Source organism: Lissotriton helveticus, chromosome 2_1 (assembly GCF_964261635.1).
Source record: "Lissotriton helveticus chromosome 2_1, aLisHel1.1, whole genome shotgun sequence".
Lineage (NCBI taxonomy): Eukaryota > Metazoa > Chordata > Amphibia > Caudata > Salamandridae > Lissotriton > Lissotriton helveticus.
Genome location: NC_136059.1, coordinates 2,024,699,947 through 2,024,722,648, shown reverse-complemented (window position 1 = coordinate 2,024,722,648; position 22,702 = coordinate 2,024,699,947). Strand labels below are relative to the sequence as shown.

Genomic DNA, 22,702 nt, shown 5'->3' with positions numbered 1-22,702 from the left:
TCCACGCGAAGGAAGTGGTTAAAATGAAACAATGGATTATTAAACATTAGCCAAATCTTAACCAGAGCAGATGCCTCGGCCTTTCAACGGGTGTTATTAAATACAGAATGAGGGCTTCTTTTCTTATAGAAGTTTGCAATTAAACCAGTAGGGGGAGCCCAATAGTTTAGAACTCGTTGAGTGTGAGTCATGCAGTGGGATTGAAGCGAGCTGCTTCCTGACGATATACCTTTACGCCTCCTGTGCGATCATTTCCAGCTCTACAAGTACCTTTACTTACAGAGAAGCAGCAGATATAATGTGTTGAATTGAGCTTTCGAGTCTGAACCCGATGTGGAGAATTCTTTCTAACTACACACATTTTACAAGTATGTCGAAATGACTATTCGCCGTAAAACATTTTCTGAGCTATGTGCCAGTATTGAAGGCGAACTTCCTCGTGCATGATGGACCCCAGTGACTGCCTGGTCAGAGGCAGGGAGCGGGTACCCTAACAGGTGTGGGAGGGGGGTACTTACAAAAAAGGCAGTATAACATTGAAGCAAATTAGTGCTCTTTCAAACAGACATATGCGTGCGAACGCGAAAGCGGTTTCTTTGCGCTAGTCGTTTATTGCTACCATATTCGATGTTGTTACACATGTGGTCAACCCTGGAAGGATGAAAGGCTGATTAGACCCATCCTTGGATCTGATTCATTCATGTTGTTTCAAAGATTAAAAATGTAAAATTGATGTCAACGCGTTGACATGTACCTCCATATAACACAGTAATGTATTTCTTCGGGTTACGTTTCCCCTTCTAACCCTTTTCACATCCCGAAGAGGCGGAGCTCTACTTTTAATAACACTTGTTACCTTCTCCAAAAGTGTGAGGAGATGGGATGGGGGAGACGGGGTTTGAAGTGCACACCCCTATATAATAATACATGTAGTGAAATGAGTGGGCGGATGCTGTCCGCGTGTGCAAATGTCGCCTGCCATGTCCTGTTTGCTGGTGGACGCTATTATACTGATAATGCCTCTGTCTGCAATTCTGACTCCCCCGACAGCGCTCCAGAAGGGAGCTTGAGTTCACCCCGCCCAGACAGTGCTGGGTTAACTCTGTTTACACAGTTGCCTCCATTCATACATAGCCTGAAACAAATCACTGCCCGGCCGCTGCTGATAAGGGGTCTGCAGCTCGTTACAGCCGAGTGTCAGTCATTGGCACACTGCCGGCTCACGGTTCAATCCTGGCCTGCGAGCACTTTTGCACACAGGATTTGCGCAGAAGAAAAAAGACATATCCTGGCGGTCTGAAAAGCATGCATCACCCCAGCTGGAGGCTGGAGGCTCGCAGTTCGTCTCACGATGCGGATGCACAGAAACGATGACAGTAGCTCCGCTGGGCAAGTGCTTCAACTGGTTCGTTTTTGGGTTCTTCTCCTGGCTCCTGCGGGCGTGGGGTGGGAGACACCCCAAGACCCGAAGGAACGTGCTCATCGGGGCGGCGTGCGTGGTCTACATTTTCTTTATCGTTACCCAGGTGGGCCATGTTTTGCCCCAGCAGAGCGAGCGTGAGAAGGCGCACCACGGGAGAGCCACGGATGCCAAGACCCAGTACCCGGGGATGCCCCCGGACAGCACGTTTCAGATTGACGCCGAGGACCCAGGCGTGGGCGTCATCGGCAGCGTGGCCTCCACATTCAAGCCCAACGTGGTGTACATTACGCTTAGGTCAAAGCGTAGCAAACCGGCCCACATCCGAGGCACGGTGAAGCCCAAGCGCAGGAAGAAGCAGGTGTCGCCTATTCAGGCTGCAAACGTCCCAAGCGCCCCAGAGGACCCGCAGCGCGGGATACGCCTGGTGGACCAGGGCGTGTGGCAACGGGCCGATGGAGCAAAGCCACGGCAGACCTGGAAGCCTGGGGCTAAAACAGCGTCTCTCCGTCTGGGGAACATAAAGCTCACACACCAGTGGCAATCCCAGGGTCGTGATAGTAATATCCGCATGTACAGCGAGCGCGCACCTGCCTGGTTCAGCAAGGAGGACATCCGAGCCATGCGCTTCCTAGCGGATAGCCGGGTAACGCGGGTCCGGCAGGTGCAGTCCTCCCACGGGGGGCTGATACTGTTTGAAAGCAACCCCAGCCCGTCCAGGACTCCTTCCCCTTCCGGGCAGAGCCTGGGTGAAGCAGCAGGACACGACGGCTGTCAGCAGGGCGGCTGTGGCCTCATTAAAAGTCCGCTGGACACCAGCGAGGTGTTCGCTTTCCACCTGGACAGGATCCTGGGGCTCAACAGGACCCTTCCGTCGGTGAGCAGGGCTTTTGAGTTTCTGCAAGGTAAGAGAACGAGTCCCGCTGCCCGTGCCCTTTCAGTTATGTGGAATTGGCACTTTACACTTGCAAAGACACTGCAGTCACATCTGTTGTTCACACAACTGTTTTCTATTTGAGGAAGGGAACTCCGAGGCATTGAATGTGTAGGACTTGTATTGAGAATATTATAGGAAACATCACATGTGCAGTGCCGGCAGGGACATTGGAATTATGTGGCAAGGGAACGCTAGGTTATGTGGTATAAAGCAGCACTTTCTGTGAAATATTATTTCTCAGTTTTGTCATTTTAACACTCTTTAATGCGTCTGGGCAAACGTTTCTTTTCATTAGTACCAGTTTATCACCTCAAAACAGTAATGGGCAATTGAAAGGTGGCCATTTATAGTTGGATTTTTCCAAAACAAAGGTGAATGCCTGCAATTTTGAAGTGGTCAGTCATATAAAGTAGATATACATTGATTTGTTTACTTGTTGTACAAACACTGCCCGTCACGTTATAAAATGGCTGCATAACGTGCTAGAATATAATGTTCCGACTATCGTCCAACATACATTTTGTATCTGTTTACAACAATATGTAGGTTTTTACAAAAATATTGCCTCGATGGAGTTAATGAGAGAACATATATACACCAAGTATAACAATATTTATGTAAACTATGTTTAGTACATAATGTTCGACCGATTATTTCCTGTGTAAAATATTCTGAAATACATCTAAGTGTTCTTTCATAAAACGCCAGATCCTAAACTAACAACACAGGAAGCATGGTATAGTGTGATAACGTCTGCTGAGCAAAGAATGCTGGGCAGAGCGCTCGGCCATTGCTATCTGAATAATCAAGAGTTGTCTTTTGTTTTTGAAAAGGAAGGCAACTTATATTTCTGGGTGGCTACTGCAATAGCATATGTAACGTGGGTCAGAGTCCTGCACACAAACAGAGACTCTTACAGGGTCAAAGGCTTTCTGGGGACTGCAGGCCACAACTCCTGTAGTGAAGGGAGGCACAATGAGAGGAAGGGTCTGCATGATTTGCAGATCTTGTGGTGTTTACCCACCCCAAAAAACATGGTCCAGGCCATCATTATTTCACACCTGTACTATGGAAATGTCATCGATCTGGGCATTTCACAGACATCTACTAGGTGGCTTCAAATAATTCAAAAGGCGGCGACGGCGGCACGCCTTCTCTACATATTCCCAAAAAGCAATCTGTTTCATCCATTTGACTGATCTTCATTGGTTATTGGTTGAAAAGCGTATTCAGGTTAAGGCCCTCTGCTTTGTAGCCCGTGTTTTCACCCATACAGGCTCTCTTGATCTTCGACATCTGATTAAGCCCTGTACTCCTTCCACGAATTGTAGGGCATCTAGCCTAGGGCTAGCTTTCGTACCTGGAATCAAAAGAGCCAGACTAGGAGGCCCTTCCTTCTGGTATCTGGCGGCCAAACTCTGGAACACCGTACCGCTACATTTGTGCCAAGGAGCCCTAGCAAAGCTACTGATTTGGCCCCTCCTGCGTATGTGGTGGCAGGTTCTTTAGCCATGGGAAGCCCAATTTGGGGCAGCTTTACAAATTGTAAATCCTAATCTTAAAGATAAAGGAGCAGTTAAAGGAGCAGGAAACTAAGAGTGTCTCCCCATTTACAAACCGGCATACTGACCTTTCCTATTCTGCTGCACATGGGCAGTCAGAACGAGTCTCGCCAAAATCTGTGCTGAAACCGGAGGGACTAAAGGTCGTTTTTGCACTTTTCTTACATTTTTCTCTCCAGTTCTTTTAGGATGTATAATATATATGGTAGGTCGACCACAGGCTCATCTGGATCAAAAACCCTGTTTCATTTCTAAAAATGTGTTAGGAAGTACCCAGTCAATCCGCATTCAGGGCCTTTGTGTCTTGGGTTATGTGGGATTTTGATTGTCTGTTAGGCGATGATCTTCCCCTGAGAAATGATATTGTGTAGAGTGAGGAAATAAGTGGATTTCCCAACCCTTGAATTCCAAATAAAATAAGAGGCTCTCATGACTCTCAACAACTTATGATTATCCTTACAGTTTAGGGAATAGGGTCTATAAAGCGAAGAACGAATTGACATTCCCCCTGCTTGATTTACATAAACTGTCCGTCTCAATCTCCTATGGAATACACATTCAAGGGGGTTCAATTATAGCATTCAGGTGCATGATACGAAAAGCTGTCTGCGAGATGAGAGTAGTCATGACACTCTCATCAAGAATTATGAATGAATTGTTTGTCTTCCTGTTCAATGAGCTCTGCCACCTCCGATAAAGAGCAGTCCAGTAATCTTGAAATTCACCAGCGTTTGAAGACAATTAAGTGGATAAACCTAAACCATGAAGTGATGTACATGATATTAATTGCAAGGACCATCGCTTCACCTTGAACACTCTGTCCTTGTTAATAATATTTTCTCCCATTTTTCAATTATGGTATACCGTGAAATATTGCACTCTGTGAAAGGGGAGTGAACCAAGCCACCCAGTCACTAAATTTCTAGAAAGGGAAGTCCTTGTTTGTCTCTGAATGTTTTCAAGTCAAAACATAATTAATTTTACTTCTGTGATATTCACCAAGGGTCAAAAAGGGCAAACTTGCAATTGTTACCTACTCCAGGCATATCTGGTTGAAGAGAAGAAACTGTCATAAAATAAACCACTGATAAGCTGCTGTTAGAGTTGAAAACTGGGTGCTGTGTTTGAAATTGGTAGCTTGAGAGGTTTAAGCCTTAATTATGCCCCAGAGGCTTTAGTGGGAGCGAGCTGTTGATCCCTTTAGTAAACTATATGCTAAACTATGGCTGGGAGCAAAGCCATGATGTTTTGGATGGTTCCCTGGGAGCTTTGTACCTGTTTGGCCGTTGGGCAAAATTGATACTTTTGCTCTTAAAAACACGTGATAACCCACCCAGAAAACAGTTGCCTTGTTATTAATTAAACAAATGCAAGGTAAAACAGCTGTCTTTAATAAATGATACATACTGAATAGGCGAGGTGTTGTGATCTACTACTACTGGTGATTAATGTCACTTTAAGATAGGGATGTTCATTATGGTATGGTTCAACTGTTTTGTTACTGTTGATGGATGGTCCATCCACTGGCAGTGACTCACTGTCTGGAGGAGGGAGCAACACGCTTGAGAGGTGTCTCTTCAAATATACCCTTTCTTTGCTTCTGGGGGTCTGGAAGAGACCCAATTACAACAAGAGGCTTGGAAGAGAAACTGGAAGATCATACATGCAAAATTTACCACCCTCCCCTCAAATCAGAGGTCTTTGCAAAGTTATTTTTTCCCAAATGTGATGAAACATATGAAATTTCCCAAGCGTGGTTAAATCATTAAGTTGCCAATCTTAAACAAAGAGGCTTGTTTAATCTCCGAATTTCTTGCAACAGTAATCGGGCCTAAGACTGCTGTGTGCTTGACTAATTTGGTTCATCCCATTGCTTACAATTGGTTGGCTTTCTTGCCTGTCTCGTTTATGTGCATCCTGTTTAATGGTTTTCTTTCCTCTTCTTGTGTTTGTCCGTCCCCTGGAATATAGTTTCTTTACCATCCATTTGGTTGGATTATCTGTATCTTTCGACAGCCCCACACCAGGAAACTTAGGCCTGATTTAGATCTTGGCAGACGGATTACTCCGTTACAATGGTGACGGATATCCCATCCACCTAAATATAAATTCCATAGGATATGATGTCACCGGTTTCCCATCACTGCTGCCCCCACTTACTTCCTCCTACCATCCCCACTGTTGCTCAGCCACCCAACCCTCCCGATCACTTTTTATTTTTTTGCATTAGTTTGTCTTTTTTGGTGGACCTAGCAGTTGCATTTGGTTATCAGGCGGCTCTTTTCTATAAAAAAATGCACTCTTGCACTCATTTTATATTTTTTGAATTATCTGTTCCAAGATGGTGATCCACTATCCTGAAACAGTAAATTAAAATGAAATTAATATTGCCACATCTTCATAACGCATAGATTTGCATGCATGATAACATATGTGCATGCATTTGTCATCACACTTCTTTTTATTTTTTGCTGTTGCTTTTTCATATCGCCAAACAATCATTGCTGTAATTTGTATAACTAATTGCATTTTTAGTCGGGCCTGAATAATATCCACTTCCTTTTGCTGACAGCCTACCGAGTTGGCCAATTTGCTGCTTATCCCAAGGCATCTTTCTCTTTAATTTGTAATAAAGAATTAAAAAAATACTTAAATGAATGCAATGTCAAATTAAAGATATAGGCCACAGTTGTGGCACTGTAAAAGTACTGCTTAAAGAGCAGCTTCGAATGACGAAATCCACCTTCTCTTAGATCATTATATTACAATGAGGGTCCTAAATATAAATCCTTAATCTATTCTACAGTTGATGCCCTTGTAATCAATGGTTATCATGAAAGGAGTCACATAGGTGAATCATAGGATTCTCGAATCACCTTTTCCTTCAGACCCTACGCTAAAAAAGCAGTGTCTTTAATCTTACCTCTTGGCAAAGCTGGGGTGTACAAATTTAAATACTTATTTGCCTCTGTTGTTTTTTGCAAAGAACTATAGATCGATCAGGTATGGTTTTGGTAAATAAATATTGAGTTCATTAACCCCTACATCTATGAGAATAATATGAAATTCCACTAGTACCATTGAGCTTAATCTTTGTCTCTATCTCATTTAAAGGTCTGGCTAAAGTTCGATTTATTTGTTGAAAGACATCATACAATCAATACGTCAAAAAAAGTCAATGTGTGCTTCAGGACATCCCTTTCAGCCAATGGCTTTTATATGTTTTTCATGGGTTGTCATTGCTTGGATGGGCAGTTCATCAAATCTTTGACATTTCCTGGTTCCTAAATTTTTCAGTTTGTGTTCCCATTAGGTTTGTTTGATAAGCATCAAGCTGTCCTTTTGTTAGACCCCAGATATGACAGTGGGACTCAATGTACTGCCTGCGGACCAAGGGCAGTCTGGCAGACCTTTCCTTGGGGCCCGCAGTCTTTCCTCTGGAAATGTGAAAACAATAGCAGAGAAATAAAGCTACCCGAGCTCCAGTTTTTTCCCTCTTTATTGCTTCTAGCCAAGCAACACCCTTTGGTGATTATGTTTTTTTTCTATAGTCAGTTCAGCTTGTTTTATGAGTTAGGTTACCCTGCACATATAACACGCTGAAAAGACTGTAGAAAAATGCTCAGAATGAGAAAACACAGAAAACAATGTTGCAAAGGTACATTTATTTGTAATCTTGTAGTTGTGGGCATTGGTTTTACAGCTAGTTAAACCTGTACTCTCATCAAGGCAGGCCTGCTCATATGTGAAAGCTTAGCTGAGCAGACAGTTGAAGCAAACGTATGGGAACTGTGAACAGAAATATAACAGAGTGAGGTTTTTGGGTGGGAGTTGGGAGCCAACATGTAGATAAAAAGAGAAAAATATTATGTAAATATTTTGTTGGTCTTTAACCTAAAGGTAACTGCTTATAAAATGTAATGCACACACCGTAATTGAAAAAGTAATGCAAGTTAAACTAACATCATCCCTGCCATGTGCCGCACATCTGAGGTTAAACTAAAACAAATTTTATTTTAATACCAGCATTGCCATAGGGTCAGAAATTTGTCACACTTATAAGGTGATGGCAGCTGCTTTACTAATTTCAGTCTTTCTGTTCCTGATGCTACAGATGAGACTTTGAGCATCCGAACCTCCTGTGAGCTTCACAGCTTGGTTTGTCAAATGTATCTGCTAGTCCGTACAGTCTCACACTTGAGTTCAAATGTGGTAGAACATAGCTTTCTTAAAAATGCAAACAGAAATATCTTACTGTTTTTCTGTCTTTCACTATTATTTATTTATTTATTTATTCGCCATATTGTTGCGAAGTAATCCAAACAGTACTAATTGCTTGCAGTCACCCGTGCCTAAATTATTTGCTATGCACAACACCATGCACTTTCCACTAATACTAGCCTTTTTAAAATGTCCATTGTCTACCTCAGTTCGTTTGCACAGTCATTATTACAAGTGTTATCATATTATTACAAGCCACTCTCTTGCACTACTTCGTCTTACATTCAAAATAAATACAGCTTTTAATTTGTAAAGACTCCTCTTTTGCTACTACGCATATACACAGAGATGTACTTCTCACTAACATGGGCCTGATGTATAAATAGGAAATCGTAAATTGCATCAAATAACGATTTACAATTTGCGATTTCTTACTAGGAATCTATTAAAATGGATTCAGTGGAAGCGGGCAGTGGCGTAACAAAACTTGAGGAGCCCCCCCTGCAAAACACATGGAGGCCCCCCCCCCCGGCGGCCCGACCCCCCCCTACCACTTTGCACTTCCAAAAATTTGGCATATTTTGATTTGAAACCTCCAACATTTAAATGAAATGCCTCTATATTGCCTTTCTCAATGTTCTAATGAGAAGTTGGGAAACCCTCTTAATAAATAAGCTATGCCATTTGTAACAATAGTGTCAAAAGCAGATTATTTAACTGAGGCACCAATTAGAACAATGCCAAGAAGCGATCCATTGTCTCAGGAACTGCCTATGGCTGAAGAATAACAATGAAGGGTCTGAATTAAAATTGACATTAATGGACAATAACGTGAAACTTTGAAAGACCAACCCAAACCTTGAGGGGCCCCCCCTGCAAACACATAGAACAATGCCAAGAAGCGATCCATTGTCTCAGGACCTGCCTATGGCTGAAGAATAACAATGAAGGGTCTGAATTAGAATTGACATTAATGGACAATAACGTGAAACTTTGAAAGACCAACCCAAACCTGCAATTCCATACAAACTTCGACCGACAATATATATATATAAGAAGTACACAAGATATAACTTAGTATCTTGCGAAAGACAAGAGAAATAGACTGATGAATTATCTGCATGCCACACACTAGCAAGCCGGCTGCATTTCCCAACAAGCGCTTGAAATAATGTGCGCACATACCTGTGGCATTGCGGTCAAGTTTTTAAGATTGCTTATGTGTGACATTTTAATTGCGATAACAATCGCAGAGCCCACCGAGGCACCAAAGGCATGTATTAGGCTCAAGTGGTCTCGGAAGTGTAAGAAAGTGAACTTAACATTCCCAACTGGCAGCTTTAAACATATCCCAGCCCTAAACGTTCTGTTTTTTCATAGCGCGAAAAAGAAAAAATCATTGAAAAAGGCCTTTTCCAGAAAAGTAAGGGAAGATGTAGGGCTACCTCTTGTAAGCCTATCGCTTCGGTGAATCAGTAAAACATCAGAACATCATCATAGGTTTTGTTTGTTGATTGCTGTGTCTATTGTTTAGACACTTTTTTGGGTGTAAATAAGAAAACTTTATTTTCTCTTTGGCTATGTAGTAGCTATATATATGCATATTAGCTAGTCAACAATCCAAAGAGACAACCAAAGAATAAGAATGACTGACACGGTAACAAATAGTTCCAGATAACAACACAAAAGTACATCTTAGATACACCTACAACACATTTTCTTGCAAACACTACAACATTAAGAGTCCTACTGCTTGCTATATGGCACATTCCAGCATTTAAATGTCATATTGCTAACATCCCTGCCAATGGCAAACTTATCCTCTCTACTCTGAAATGTAACATCGATGACCTCTGAGACATGTATAGCACCCAAATTATAATTATTTAGGATAATAAACCAAGTCCACATAAGAAGTCACGAACAAGCCAATCCAGAGCTGATAGGGTCATACCAATAACAGGTACATACAACTTGGAATAACATAACACATATTTCTAAATGCATATCATGTCCCTATTACGAGTGCTAAGGAGCGGTCATTCTGCATTTGTTGTTGTAAAAATTATCACCTGTAACAATTACACGTTTTTCTTGGAAAAGGAACGTATATGTGTAGGCAAAATGCATTACGATGAGTGCAGAAAATGTCATTCACTAATGGACCTGGTTATTGTGGGACTCACTTGTTACCGTCAATCTAGTAAAGAGGGCCAACGACTTGTTGAGTATAGGCAGGGGGGAGTGCAATTGTATGGAATCATCTGTTCCATGCCCAAGCCCCACATTGCATTACGTCTCCAACAGGAACATCCTCAATAATTGTACATGCGCCCGCAAAAAGAGATGTGTATGTTCATAAAACCTTTCAGACTCGACCTACCGTTCAGTTTCTGGGGCACAAACAACTTTATTAACAACACTACTTCATAAGCGCATATTTTTTAGATTCCAAAAGAAGTGAAAGAATAGGAATTCTGCTGTCAATGCTGCGACCTTCAACATTAGATCTTAATAAAGTAACAAGAGTTTTCCCAATGGGAACCCGTTCTCCCTCATTCTGCTGCTGGCAGAGTCCTGATGCCAAAAGATACGTGTAGGGCACACTTGTGGAGAAACTGCTGCTCAGAAATTAACACATTCAATTATATTACTGTGGACAATGTGAAATGCCAACACAACTTACACAAGCAGATGCGCACGCCCCTCTACTTTTAACCCACTTAACCCCCTCATCCTGCTGGTTTTTGCTGGTGTTTATTTGTGTTGGTCGGGTCGGTTAAAAAGAATACTAAATCCAGTGATGCATAGCTGCCAAAATTCAAATTGCTATGTGGGACAGTTTCATAATTTCAGTGCAATTATAATTGACATTTCAATGACTTTGAGTGACACTTTCTCCTGAGCAAAATCAAGCAATGGCGGTGAGGGACACATACATACCAGAAATTTCACCCATTTGAAGAACAAGAAACTGTTGAAACTGGTGCAAAGCAACTGATCTTTGCAGCATGCATTTCACTCAGTGCTTCTCTTTGGGATATGATTAATTTTTACTGACCTCTTCATTATGGTGATCACAGAATGGCTGCTGTTCCCAGTGCTGCAGTAAGGCTCCCTTTTGGTGCTGACGACGTGATACAGTGGAGGGGCGAAGTTTCAGTTTTATCGCCCAAGACAATCTGTAAGCAGTATAATGTACATGGGGCTTCTCGGCTCCCTGGGTGTGATCAACATGACAGAAGGGTGGCGAGCAGCATCACTGACAGTCATTATGTTGTTGGGGGGGAGGTGGGGACAGGAGATTGAGAGCCATGCGTTCACCTGCTTGCCCTGTGGTTCATGCCTTAACGAAAACAAAATAACCTAGAATCCTGCACCGGGGGCTGCAAGGCATCCACATAGCTGCCAAGGTTTCCAATTGCTATGTGTGACATTTTTATAATTTAAGCGCAATTATGAGTGACACTCAGTGGTGGTCCACTCACTGCTCAGCCTCTTAGCTAGTTTCACCAAAAGCAGGGTGACAGGCTGGGATTCAGCTACCTCAATACCACCCAAGTGTTGTGGGCAACGGCTGGGGGGCCAAACAGCCACACAAACCTGGCAGTACCTGGACTGAGGGCACGTGCGTCTGATTACCTTTGAGGGATGGGTGTCTGTAACTGTAGGGTCAACGCTCTGGCAGAAAGGGCTGCACTACGACGCGTTCCCAGGACACTACAAATCTGGACACTACAAATCTGTTTGTATTACCGTATGTTCTCCATAGAGAGCGCGCCACATACCTACTTTTAAGTACTTTTAAAAGGTATTCCAGAGGTGATCCATGAATAATACTCAAAGTAAACATATACAGAAACGGCACTTTTCAAATCAATAAATAACATTTTGTTTACAGTTCTGTTTAGCATCCGCTCTAGGCCTTTGCAGACTTTTTTTTAACAACAATTAATGAGCAGTAATGTCTCTCTTCGAAAGCTATGAATTTTAAGGTGACTCCCCTGAGAGCTACATTTCCACAGTGCCTGGGAGTGCGTCTCAAAGCTGAGAGCCTAGCCGGCTAGCTTTGTGTCTTGCTGCTTCAGGCAGGCAGGAGAGTAAATGGCTACAGTTGCAATGGAAATGTGTCAGAGCACTGGGAGAGCCTTTGTCTGTTCTCTTCTGGAGTTCCTCGCCCAAGGTCTTAGCAGTTTTTACTGCTTACAGGATCCTCTGGATGCTGTTTCACAGCAGCCCGCCCAAGCCGCAGCAATGCCTTCTTGGGGGCAAAGGGCAGCAAGGCTGGTAACATTAAAAATATGCATTTTAGCAGCTCTGCAAGTCACGCGCTGACAGCACTGTAAAGGCTGGTCAGCAGCACACTCACACTCCGGCCCCCCGCTTTCTCTGCGCCTGTGCCTGCGTCCAGCACCGTGATAAGAAAAAGGGTCTTCCGAGTTGTAGTTGCCAGTTTGGTTCCTGTTGTGATAAGCGTTATTTAAGTAATTCTTTCAAGTGCAGATGTACTTGGCACAAAGTTTAACATGTGCTGGTGAAAGACATACACTGAAGTTCTTAACAAAGTACCGTATTAGAAAGGAAATTGTCGCAGACTGGAAGACGCCTCATTGGATGTGCTGTCGTAAACTACTTTTGGGAACAAGCACAAGGGTCTGTCAACATTTCCCTACAGAGAGCCTGAAAAAAGCTATAACAAGCCAGTGCCACAAAATGATTATAGCGATACAAAAGGGGATGATGGACGGAGCGTTTGAACAAATCAAACACTCACCCCCAGTCAACTGATCTGGGTTTAATCCATCACCATTCTTTAGTTCACTCAGCCACCCCAGTTCAGACATGGCTATATGCAAATCAGTCTGACCCTGTGCCCTGTGGGAACAGTCCAGCCCGAACTGCCAAGCCATGTCTTCCCTGGACCGGAAACAAGCATCCTGGGACCGGTTTCGGATTCATAATCCTCATCAGCCAGGCTATCTTGAATCCAGTGGCCAAGTGAACAAGGGACTCACGTCTGAGCATACCCTGCCACACTTAGGGCGAACAAAGCGATACAAAAGGAGATGATGGACGGAGCGTTTGAACAAATCAAACACTCACCCCCAGTCAACTGATCTGGGTTTAATCCATCACCATTCTTTAGTTCACTCAGCCACCCCAGTTCAGACATGGCTATATGCAAATCAGTCTGACCCTGTGCCTTGTGGGAACAGTCCAGCCCGAACTGCCAAGCCATGTCTTCCCTGGACCGGAAACAAGCATCCTGGGGCCGGTTTCGGATTCATAATCCTCATCAGCCAGGCTATCTTGAAAACCACCCCCTTTTGTACCACTGTTGGCTGCCATGAGTGTTGCGGGGTATGCTCAGACGTGAGTCCCTTGCTCGCTTTGCCACTGAATTCAAGCGGGCCGGGCTGAAGACGGCTGGAATGCCAGAAACCGGTCCTCGTAAGCTTGTTTCCGGTCCAGGGAAGACATGACGGCAGTAAGGGCTGGACTGTTCCCATGGGGCGCAGGGTCAGACTGATTTGCATATAGCCATGTCTGAGCTGGGGTGGCAGAGTGGGCTAAAGAACGGTGATGGATTAAACCCAGATCTTTTGACTGGGTGTGGGGGTTTGATTGATTCAGATGCTCCGTCCATCACCACCCCCTTTTGTACCGCTTTTGGCCGCCATGAGTGTGGCGGGGTATGCTCAGACGTGAGTCCCTTGCTCGCTTTGCAACTGGATTCAAGCGGGCCGGGCTGAAGACGGCTGGAATGCCAGAAACCGGTCCTCGGAAGCTTGTTTCCGGTCCAGGGAAGACATGACGGCAGTAAGGGCTGGACTGTTCCCATGGGGCGCAGGGTCAGACTGATTTGCATATAGCCATGTCTGAGCTGGGGTGGCAGAGTGGGCTAAAGAACGGTGATGGATTAAACCCAGATCTTTTGACTGGGTGTGGGGGTTTGATTGATTCAGATGCTCCGTCCATCACCACCCCCTTTTGTACCGCTTTTGGCCGCCATGAGTGTGGCGGGGTATGCTCAGACGTGAGTCCCTTGCTCGCTTTGCAACTGGATTCAAGCGGGCCGGGCTGAAGACGGCTGGAATGCCAGAAACCGGTCCTCGGAAGCTTGTTTCTGGTCCAGGGAAGACATGGCTTGGCAGTTCGGGCTGGACTGTTCCCATGGGGCGCAGGGTCAGATTGATTTGCATATAGCCATGTCTGAGCTGGGGTGGCAGAGTGGGCTAAAGAACGGTGATGGATTAAAGCCAGATCTTTCGACTGGGTGTGGGGGTTTGATTGATTCAGATGCTCCGTCCATCACCACCCCCTTTTGTACCGCTTTTGGCCGCCATGAGTGTGGCGGGGTATGCTCAGACGTGAGTCCCTTGCTCGCTTTGCCACTGGATTCAAGCGGGCCGGGCTGAAGACGGCTGGAATGCCAGAAACCGGTCCTCGGAAGCTTGTTTCTGGTCCAGGGAAGACATGGCTTGGCAGTTCGGGCTGGACTGTTCCCATGGGGCGCAGGGTCAGACTGATTTGCATATAGCCATGTCTGAGCTGGGGTGGCAGAGTGGGCTAAAGAACGGTGATGGATTAAACCCAGATCTTTTGACTGGGTGTGGGGGTTTGATTGATTCAGATGCTCCGTCCATCACCACCCCCTTTTGTACCGCTTTTGGTCGCCATGAGTGTGGCGGGGTATGCTCAGACGTGAGTCCCTTGCTCGCTTTGCCACTGGATTCAAGCGGGCCGGGCTGAAGACGGCTGGAATGCCAGAAACCGGTCCTTGGAAGCTTGTTTCCGGTCCAGGGAAGACATGGCTTGGCAGTTCGGGCTGGACTGTTCCCATGGGGCGCAGTGTCAGACTGATTTGCATATAGCCATGTCTGAGCTAGGGTGGCAGAGTGGGCTAAAGAACGGTGATGGATTAAACCCAGATCTTTTGACTGGGTGTGGTGGTTTGATTGATTCAGATGCTCCGTCCATCACCACCCCCTTTTGTACCACAAAATGATTATGACATTGACATTGTTAAAATGTCAGTAATAAAACAATAATTCCATGCACCAGACTTGCGCTGTTTGGAGCGCAGTAGCTCCTCCTACCACAAAGGGGGCTCCTGGAGCATGGGGCCCCCCCGCAATGCGTGGGCTGCGGGGGCCTTTGACACGCCCCTGAAAGCGGGTGAAACATCAACTTCTACCAAATGAATTGGTATTTTGTGATCCAGCCTATGTATTAACCCCTTCGCTGCTAGGCCTTTTCCCCCCTGTGCTAAGCCTTTTTTTGTCTATTTGGGGTAGTGCGCGCTTAGGCCCCTGTAACGTTTTGACCACATAAGGTATCCACGCCAATTTTGCGTCCTTTTCTTCCAACATAATGGGGATTCTAAAGGTACACAGGGTTTGTGGATTCCCTTGGAGAGGTCCCAGATATTAGCCAAAATACAGCAACATTTTGTTTTTTTCGGAAAAATGGGAAAAACCGGCTACAAATGAAAGCGTCTGGGGTTTTCCCTGCAAATGTTATCAAAAAAGGGTTTGTGGGGCTGACATCACCATTTCCCCAGCTTTTAGGGAAAGACAGACTTTTGTCAGAAAACCAACATTTCTTACACAGTTTTGGCATTTTTCTGGGACATAGCCTATTTTTGCTATTTTTTGTGCTTTCAACCTCCTTCCAGTGAATGGTAAAAATGAGTGTGAATGCAATAATGGATCCTAGAAAGCTATACATTTTTAGAAAAGTAGACTAAATTCTGAATTCAGCAAGGAGTCATTTGTGTAGATCCATCAAGGTTTCTTTATAGAAACTAATAGTTAAATATTGGAAAAATTGAAAATTAGTTGAAAAAAACAGCCTTGTGTGTCAACGTTTTCACCTGTAACTTCTTGTAATTATGACAGCTCTTTGAAAGCAATATACTTCCTGGTTGTGGGGATATATAGGACTTGTAGGTTCACCAAGAACCAGACAAACCCAGAGTAAAAACCTATGTAGCAATTTGCAATGGCTTTTTATTATGTACCGGGTATATAGCAATTATTGTGTGAAAATGTATACAATGAAAAATCGGTATGAAAGACACCTATGTATTTCTGAAATAGGAATAATTTATAGAGTTTAGAAACAGTACATATTTGCACATTTTCAAAATTGGGAATACACATATTGGCATGAGAATTATTGGTCATTTTTCAAAATGACTTCTTTTTTACAGAAATCTCTTTCATTTGGAAGGCAGAAATGCATCAAAAATCAATAGGTAATAACAGTTGCTTTACAAATCTGTATTACCCAAAGACTCTCGATAAAAATGGTACCTCACTTGTGTGGGTAGGCTTAGTGTCCACGACCTGAAAGGGCTCAAAACCCAACTTGAACACACCACATTTTCACAATGAAAATTTACCCTTTTTTTGCTAAGTGTGTAGCTGTCGTTTTTGAACGCTAGCTCTGCAGGCAACAAGGGAAACATAACAAACCTATACATTTTTTAAAGTTAGACACCCAGGGAATCCAGGATGGGGTGACTTGACTGCCTCCTACCAGGTTCTATTACCCAGAATCCCTTGCAAACCTAAAAAATTGTCAAAATGCCACATTTTCCCCTCATTTCTGTGGTGGAAAGTTCTGGAATCTGCATGGATCCACCAATTTCTTCCCACCCCACGTTCCCCAAAGTCTTGCAAGAAAAACGGTACCTCACATGTGTGGGTCGGCCTAGTGCCTGCAACAGGAAACGGTGCAAAACGCAACTTGGTCATACCTCAATTTCGCAGTGAAAAATTACCCTTTTTTTGCAAAGTGCCTAGCTGTAGTTCTTGAACCCTAGCTCTGTCGGCACCTAGGAAAACCTAGCAAACTTATACATTTTTTAAAAGTAGACACCCAGGGAAACCCAGGATGGGGTGACTTCACTGCCTCCCACCAGGTTCTGTTACCCAGAATCCCTTGCAAACCTAAATTTTTTTTAAAAAAAACACATTTTCCCTACATTTCTGTGGTTGAAAGTTCTGGAATCTGCACGGATCCACACATTTCCATCCATCCGCGTTCCCCAATGTCTTCCGAGAAAAATAGTACCTCACTTCTGTGGGTCGGCCTAGTGCCCGCGACAGGAAATGGCGCAAAACGCAACGTGGTCACACCTCAAATGTCGCAGGGAAAAATGTCCCTTTTTTGGCAAAGTGCCTAGCTGTAGTGTTTTTAACCCTAGCTCTGCCGGCACCTAGGGAAACCTAGAAAACCTATACATTTTTAAAAACTAGACACCCAGGGGAATCCAGGATGGGGTGACTTGCCTGCCTCCCACCAGGTTATGTTACCCAGAATCCCTTGCAAACCTAAAATATTGTTTAAAAAAACACATTTTCCCCACATTTCTGTGGTAGAAAGTTCTTGAATCTGTCTGGATCCACAATTTTTCACCTACCCCGCATTCCCCAAAGTCGTATGAGAACAATGGTACCTCACTTGTGTGGGTCGGCCTAGTGCCTGTGACAGGGAACGGCGCAAAACACAACGTGGTCACACCTCAATTTCGCAGTGAAAAATGACCCTTTTTTGGCAAAGTGCCTAGCTGTAGTTTTTTAACCCTAGCTCTGCCGACACCTAGGGAAATCTAGCAAACCTATACATTTTTGAAAACTAGACACCCAGGAGAATCCAGGATGGGGTGACTTGACTGCCTCCCACCAGGTTCTGTTACCCAGAATTCCTTGCAAACCTAAAATATTGTAAAAAAAACACATTTTCCCCACATTTCTGTGGTGGAAAGTTCTGGAATCTGCGTGGATGCAGAAATTTCCACCCACCCGTGTTCCCAAAACCCTTCCAAGAAAAATGGTGCCTCACTTGTGTGGGTCAGCTTAGTGCCTGTAACAAGGAATGGCACAAAACGCAACGTGGTCACACCTCAATTTCGCAGTGAAAAATTACCCTTTTTTTAATAGTACCTGGGTGTAGTCTTTGAACCCTAGCTCTGTCGGCACCTAGGGAAACCTAGCAAACCTATACATTTTTTAAAACTAGACACCCTGGGAAATCCAGGATGGGGTGATTTGACTGCCTCCCACCAGGTTCTGTTACCCAGAATCCCTTGCAAACCTAAAAAAGTTCCAAAAAAATACAATTTTCCCCACATTTCTGTGGTGGAAAGTTCTGGAATCTGTGTGGATCCACAAATTTCCATTCACCCCGCGGTCCCCAAAGTCTTCTGAGAAAAATGGTACCCCACTTGTGTGGGTTGGCCTAGTACCCGCGACAGGAAACGGCACAAAACGCAACGTGGTCACACCTCAATTTCGCAGTGAAAAATGACCCTTTTTTGGCAAAGTGCCTAGCTGTAGTTTGTGAACCTTAACTCTCCCGGCATTTAGGGAAACCTAGCAAACCTATACATTTCTGAAAATTAGACACCCAGGGGAATCCAGCATGGGGTGACTTTACTGCCTCCCACCAGGTTCTGTTACCCAGAATCCCTTGCAAACCTAATACATTGTAAAAAAAACAAATTTTCCCCATATTTCTGTGGTGAAAAGTTCTTGAATCTGTGTGGATCCACAATTTTCCACCCACCCCGGATTCTCCAAAGTCATATGAGAAAAATGGTACCTCACTTGTGTGGGTTGGCCTAGTGCCTGCAACAGGGAACGGCTCAAAACGCAACATGGTCAAACCTCAATTTCGCAGTGAAAAATTAAGTGCCTAGCTGTAGTTTGTGAACCCTAGCTCTGCCGGCACCTAGGGAAACCTACCAAACACACACATTTCTGGAAAGTAGACTCCTGGGGGCTTCCAATGGCATATGGTTTGCATGGATCCCCCAATGTTTCCTTACCCAGAATCCCTTGCAAACCTCAATTTTAGCTTAAAAAAATCTGTTTTTTCACACATTTTCATGTGGGAAAGAGTGGCATCACCGGGCTCACACACATTTCCTACCACCCAGCATTCCCCCAGGTCTCCCGATAAAAATGGTGCCTCACTTGTGTGGGAGGCCCAAGTACCCGCGACAGGCAAGTGCCCAAAATGTAGTGAGGCCACATCAAATTTGCCTATCTCCAAACCTCCTGGTTTTGCAAGGGGGGGGGTCACCTGGGTTTTTGGCCCCGTGCTCGGTGGCCATCTATGGAAACCTACCAAACCCACATATTTCTGAAAACCAGACACCCAGGGGCTTCCAGGGAGGTATGGCTTGCATGGATCCCCCATCCTTTCCTTACCCAGAATCCCTTTCAAACCTCAAGTTTACCTGGAAAAAAACACTTTTCTCACATTTTTGTGTGGGAAAGTGTGGCATCACCGGGCTCACACAAATTTCCTACCACCCAGCATTCCCCCAGGTCTCCTGATAAAAATGGTGCCTCACTTGTGTGGAAGGCCCAAGTACCCGCGACCAATCTGATATTCCATACAAACCTGCTGCGCAAAAAAAAAATCTAGAATATTCCAATGTGAGGTTTTGCTTTAAACCTGGACATGCACTGTGCAAAATAGGCAAAATAATGATCCCTAAGAGTGGGGAGCGCCAACCCACCTTTCTCCCGATCTTCATATAAGGTGCTTAGTGCAAATCTGGCAATTTTATTTTTGCCAGATAAAAGACATGAACATTGACTCTACCTTTTAAAAAAAGTATGCAGTTAAAACACATGGGTTAGCCGAAAATATGAAATTAAACAGCGCAATAATAGACATGTTAATTAAGGAGACCCTCCCCACAATGGTCAGAGGGAGAGTGTTCCAAAGCGAAAATAGATTTTGTATTTCTAAAAGCAGCAAAGAGAAATTGAGATTGTATAGATCCTCAATCCGTAATGAGAACTTAATTCCTATATATCTATTCGGGCGCAAATTCACATATGAGACAATATCTGGATGCAGAACGTTCGGGTTGCATCCACTAAGTATTATTTCAGTTTTCTTTTTTTTTATTTTATAACCTCCCAATCACTCGAAATATGCAAAAGTCTCAAATACCTTCTCCTGGGTGCTCTTACTACTATCGAGGATTAGCATAATGTCATCTGCATACAATTTTATCTTTGCCTGATCACCCTGCACTTTAAACAAGTGAAGCACTTAAAAAAATTATTTCTGTCTCCTGGCTACAGAGCCTGACATGTCCGGGAATAGGGGAACTTCTGGCATGGTAAACTGTCCTAGTTGCGTTTGCCTTTGTTAGGACTTGTTCCGTAATATGATAGTTGACCAGTATAGACCTTGGAAACTTGGAATTGTAGGCTGATATGACTGCACACAGAGGACTTTCATTAGTGTCAAATCTCCGGAGTGTTCAGGGAGGACATGTTTTTTTATGAAAGAGTCAACCCATTGGAGTGTGTGCTGGCCTTCGCGTCCCTTTGACACACTCAAAATATGGAGGTTGGCACGTCAAGAATGGTTTTCCAACTCCTTGAGTTTGTTCTCTGCCGGGGATTATTGTTTTTTGAACATGTCCACTTTTACTGCATCAGAGTGACCTGGTCCTCTAATTGCGAGATCCTGGACCATGCTACTTTCAACCTTTCAGAGACCTGGGTCATAACATCCTCAATTTTGGAGAGCTCTGCGTGCATAATGGCTATTTCTGTGGTTTGTGTAGTTTTACAATCCCGTATCTCTTCCAAAATGAGATTGAGTATACTTTTTGCGTCCCACTGTATGAATAAAGGTGTGCCTCCTTGTGCCGTGGCTTCGCTTGGGGATTCTGCAAGCAACTCCGAGTATCCCTTTAAACATCATAAAGCAGCCTGTTCAGGCACTTGAGGCAAAGACAAGAGCTTCTGTGAGGCAGTTACTGATGGCTGCGATATGTCAGGATCACCGCCCACAGGAGCAATCAATACTGGAGGAGGCGGAGGTAAAGCAACAAACTGAAAGTTCTCTGACACTTCTCCCTCTCCGCCCAGTGTTAGCCTAGACTTAACAAACAGGGAATTTTTGCAGGGCTAGCATCTGGTCCCAGCATAGGACCCACAAGATTTCCCCCAGGGGTCGTGGACTTTCCTCCTAGCAACTACTGCTTGAGTGGGTCTACTCCAGTTATTCCGTTATCAATTATACCAGCATGGCTGATGGTTAAGTCCTGTGGCTCTTCCTCTTGTGAGGGCCTTGGGGAATTTACTTCTCATCCTGATCCTCTGGATTATGAGACATTGCCAGATATTTACGGAGGGAGGCTGTTTCATTTGCCTGAGCTGCATCTTGCCCCAGACACTTTTTTACCCTTTGGGCCAGGACTGTTGTATCAAGGCTAGTTGCAGTGCCTGAAGCTTTGAAGTGACTTTGCATGTTCCCCACAGTCTTTTTCTCCAAAGCTAATATTAAGACTGGGAAGATTTTGAGTTCAGTTCTATTGAAGTGGACCCAGGAATAAGGCAACGTGCCCCCCCCCGCCCCAGTGACCCTCTACCAGGTAGTGATTTCCTGTCCTGCTTTGACCGCCCCACAGTGCTGACACTAATCCTTGGTGAGAAATCTGATGACTTTGCTAGCCATATATCACCCTGATCCAGTACTTTATAAGGACACAATAGAAATGCGTCCTACCGTATAGGTGCTGAACCCTCGTAGAGCAAACAGGATCCGGTGGAAGCTTTTAAATATCCTCAAGTGAGAAGAGAGGGATCCTGGCCTGCCCTGCTGCCATTCTCAATGAGGGAGAGTCATTTTTGGGCCGTGTTTTATTCTAAGAGTCACCAAGAAACAGACATCAGGCGCTACATCCCATGGCAGGGCTAACCTTTTTACTACCGCTTGGAAGCTCCCGTCCTTAATTCCTCTGTTTCCGGGGGTGTAGAAAATCCACCCCTTCAAAAGCCCATCAAAACAGGGCTCTGATGCTCACTTCATGCACCAGTGTGGTGCGTTGGCAGCTGCTGAAGGAGGTGTGTAGCGTCCTTGTTCTTCTCCTTAGAAAGCCCAGCCTTCAAGACCGCTTCAAAACTGGGCTTCGATGCTCACTTCATGTGCCAGCAGGACGCATTGGCAACTACAGAGGAAGTTGTGCATCATCCTCGTTCTTCTCCTTACGGCCCTGCTACAATGTAACTGTGATATGTAACAATGCTGGGAATTCCTAGGCCATCATTATGAGCCGCCTAGAGCTCTGTACAAGGTCAGGATAACTCTGTAGCACTTTCTAAATTTGCTTGTGTCTCCAGGTGGAATTATCGGGCCCACAACCTCATATTTGATAATTCTGGACCTGGAGATCCAGACCTGGATTTCACAGAGGGAGCTGCTGCTCCGGGCCAGCTCCTGTTCTTTACAACCTACTGGGGAAGCAGCAAACATCCCTCTTCCTCAACTAATCTGCCCTTCTCCCCACACCCCAACACCACCAGCAGCATGGGTATTATTAAAGCACCCCACACATTTACTGCCTGCTTTAAGCAGGTGGCAAAGGGGTGGAGATATGGACTCGTTGTTCCACCCTGAAGCGGAAAATGCAAGCACACTTGGATCCGGCATTGGCATGGTTTGTAATTATTTTGAGGTAAATAACTTGTAATCCCTGGATTTAGGTCAGGCATATAGTCCCACATCTGAAATTCTGGC

General features: G+C 44.6%; 1 protein-coding gene across 1 annotated transcript in view; it reads left to right on the top strand.

The window, feature by feature from the left end:
- The first annotated feature begins 1,122 nt into the window (after positions 1 to 1,122).
- Positions 1,123 to 22,702, top strand: part of GASK1B (golgi associated kinase 1B) — a 258,634-nt gene continuing 237,054 nt past the window's right edge. The window contains exon 1 of the mRNA XM_078676990.1: positions 1,123 to 2,325. Within this exon, the coding sequence (XP_078533116.1) occupies positions 1,371 to 2,325 (955 nt within the window). The 5' untranslated portion in view covers positions 1,123 to 1,370. The remainder of the gene's footprint in view (positions 2,326 to 22,702) is intronic.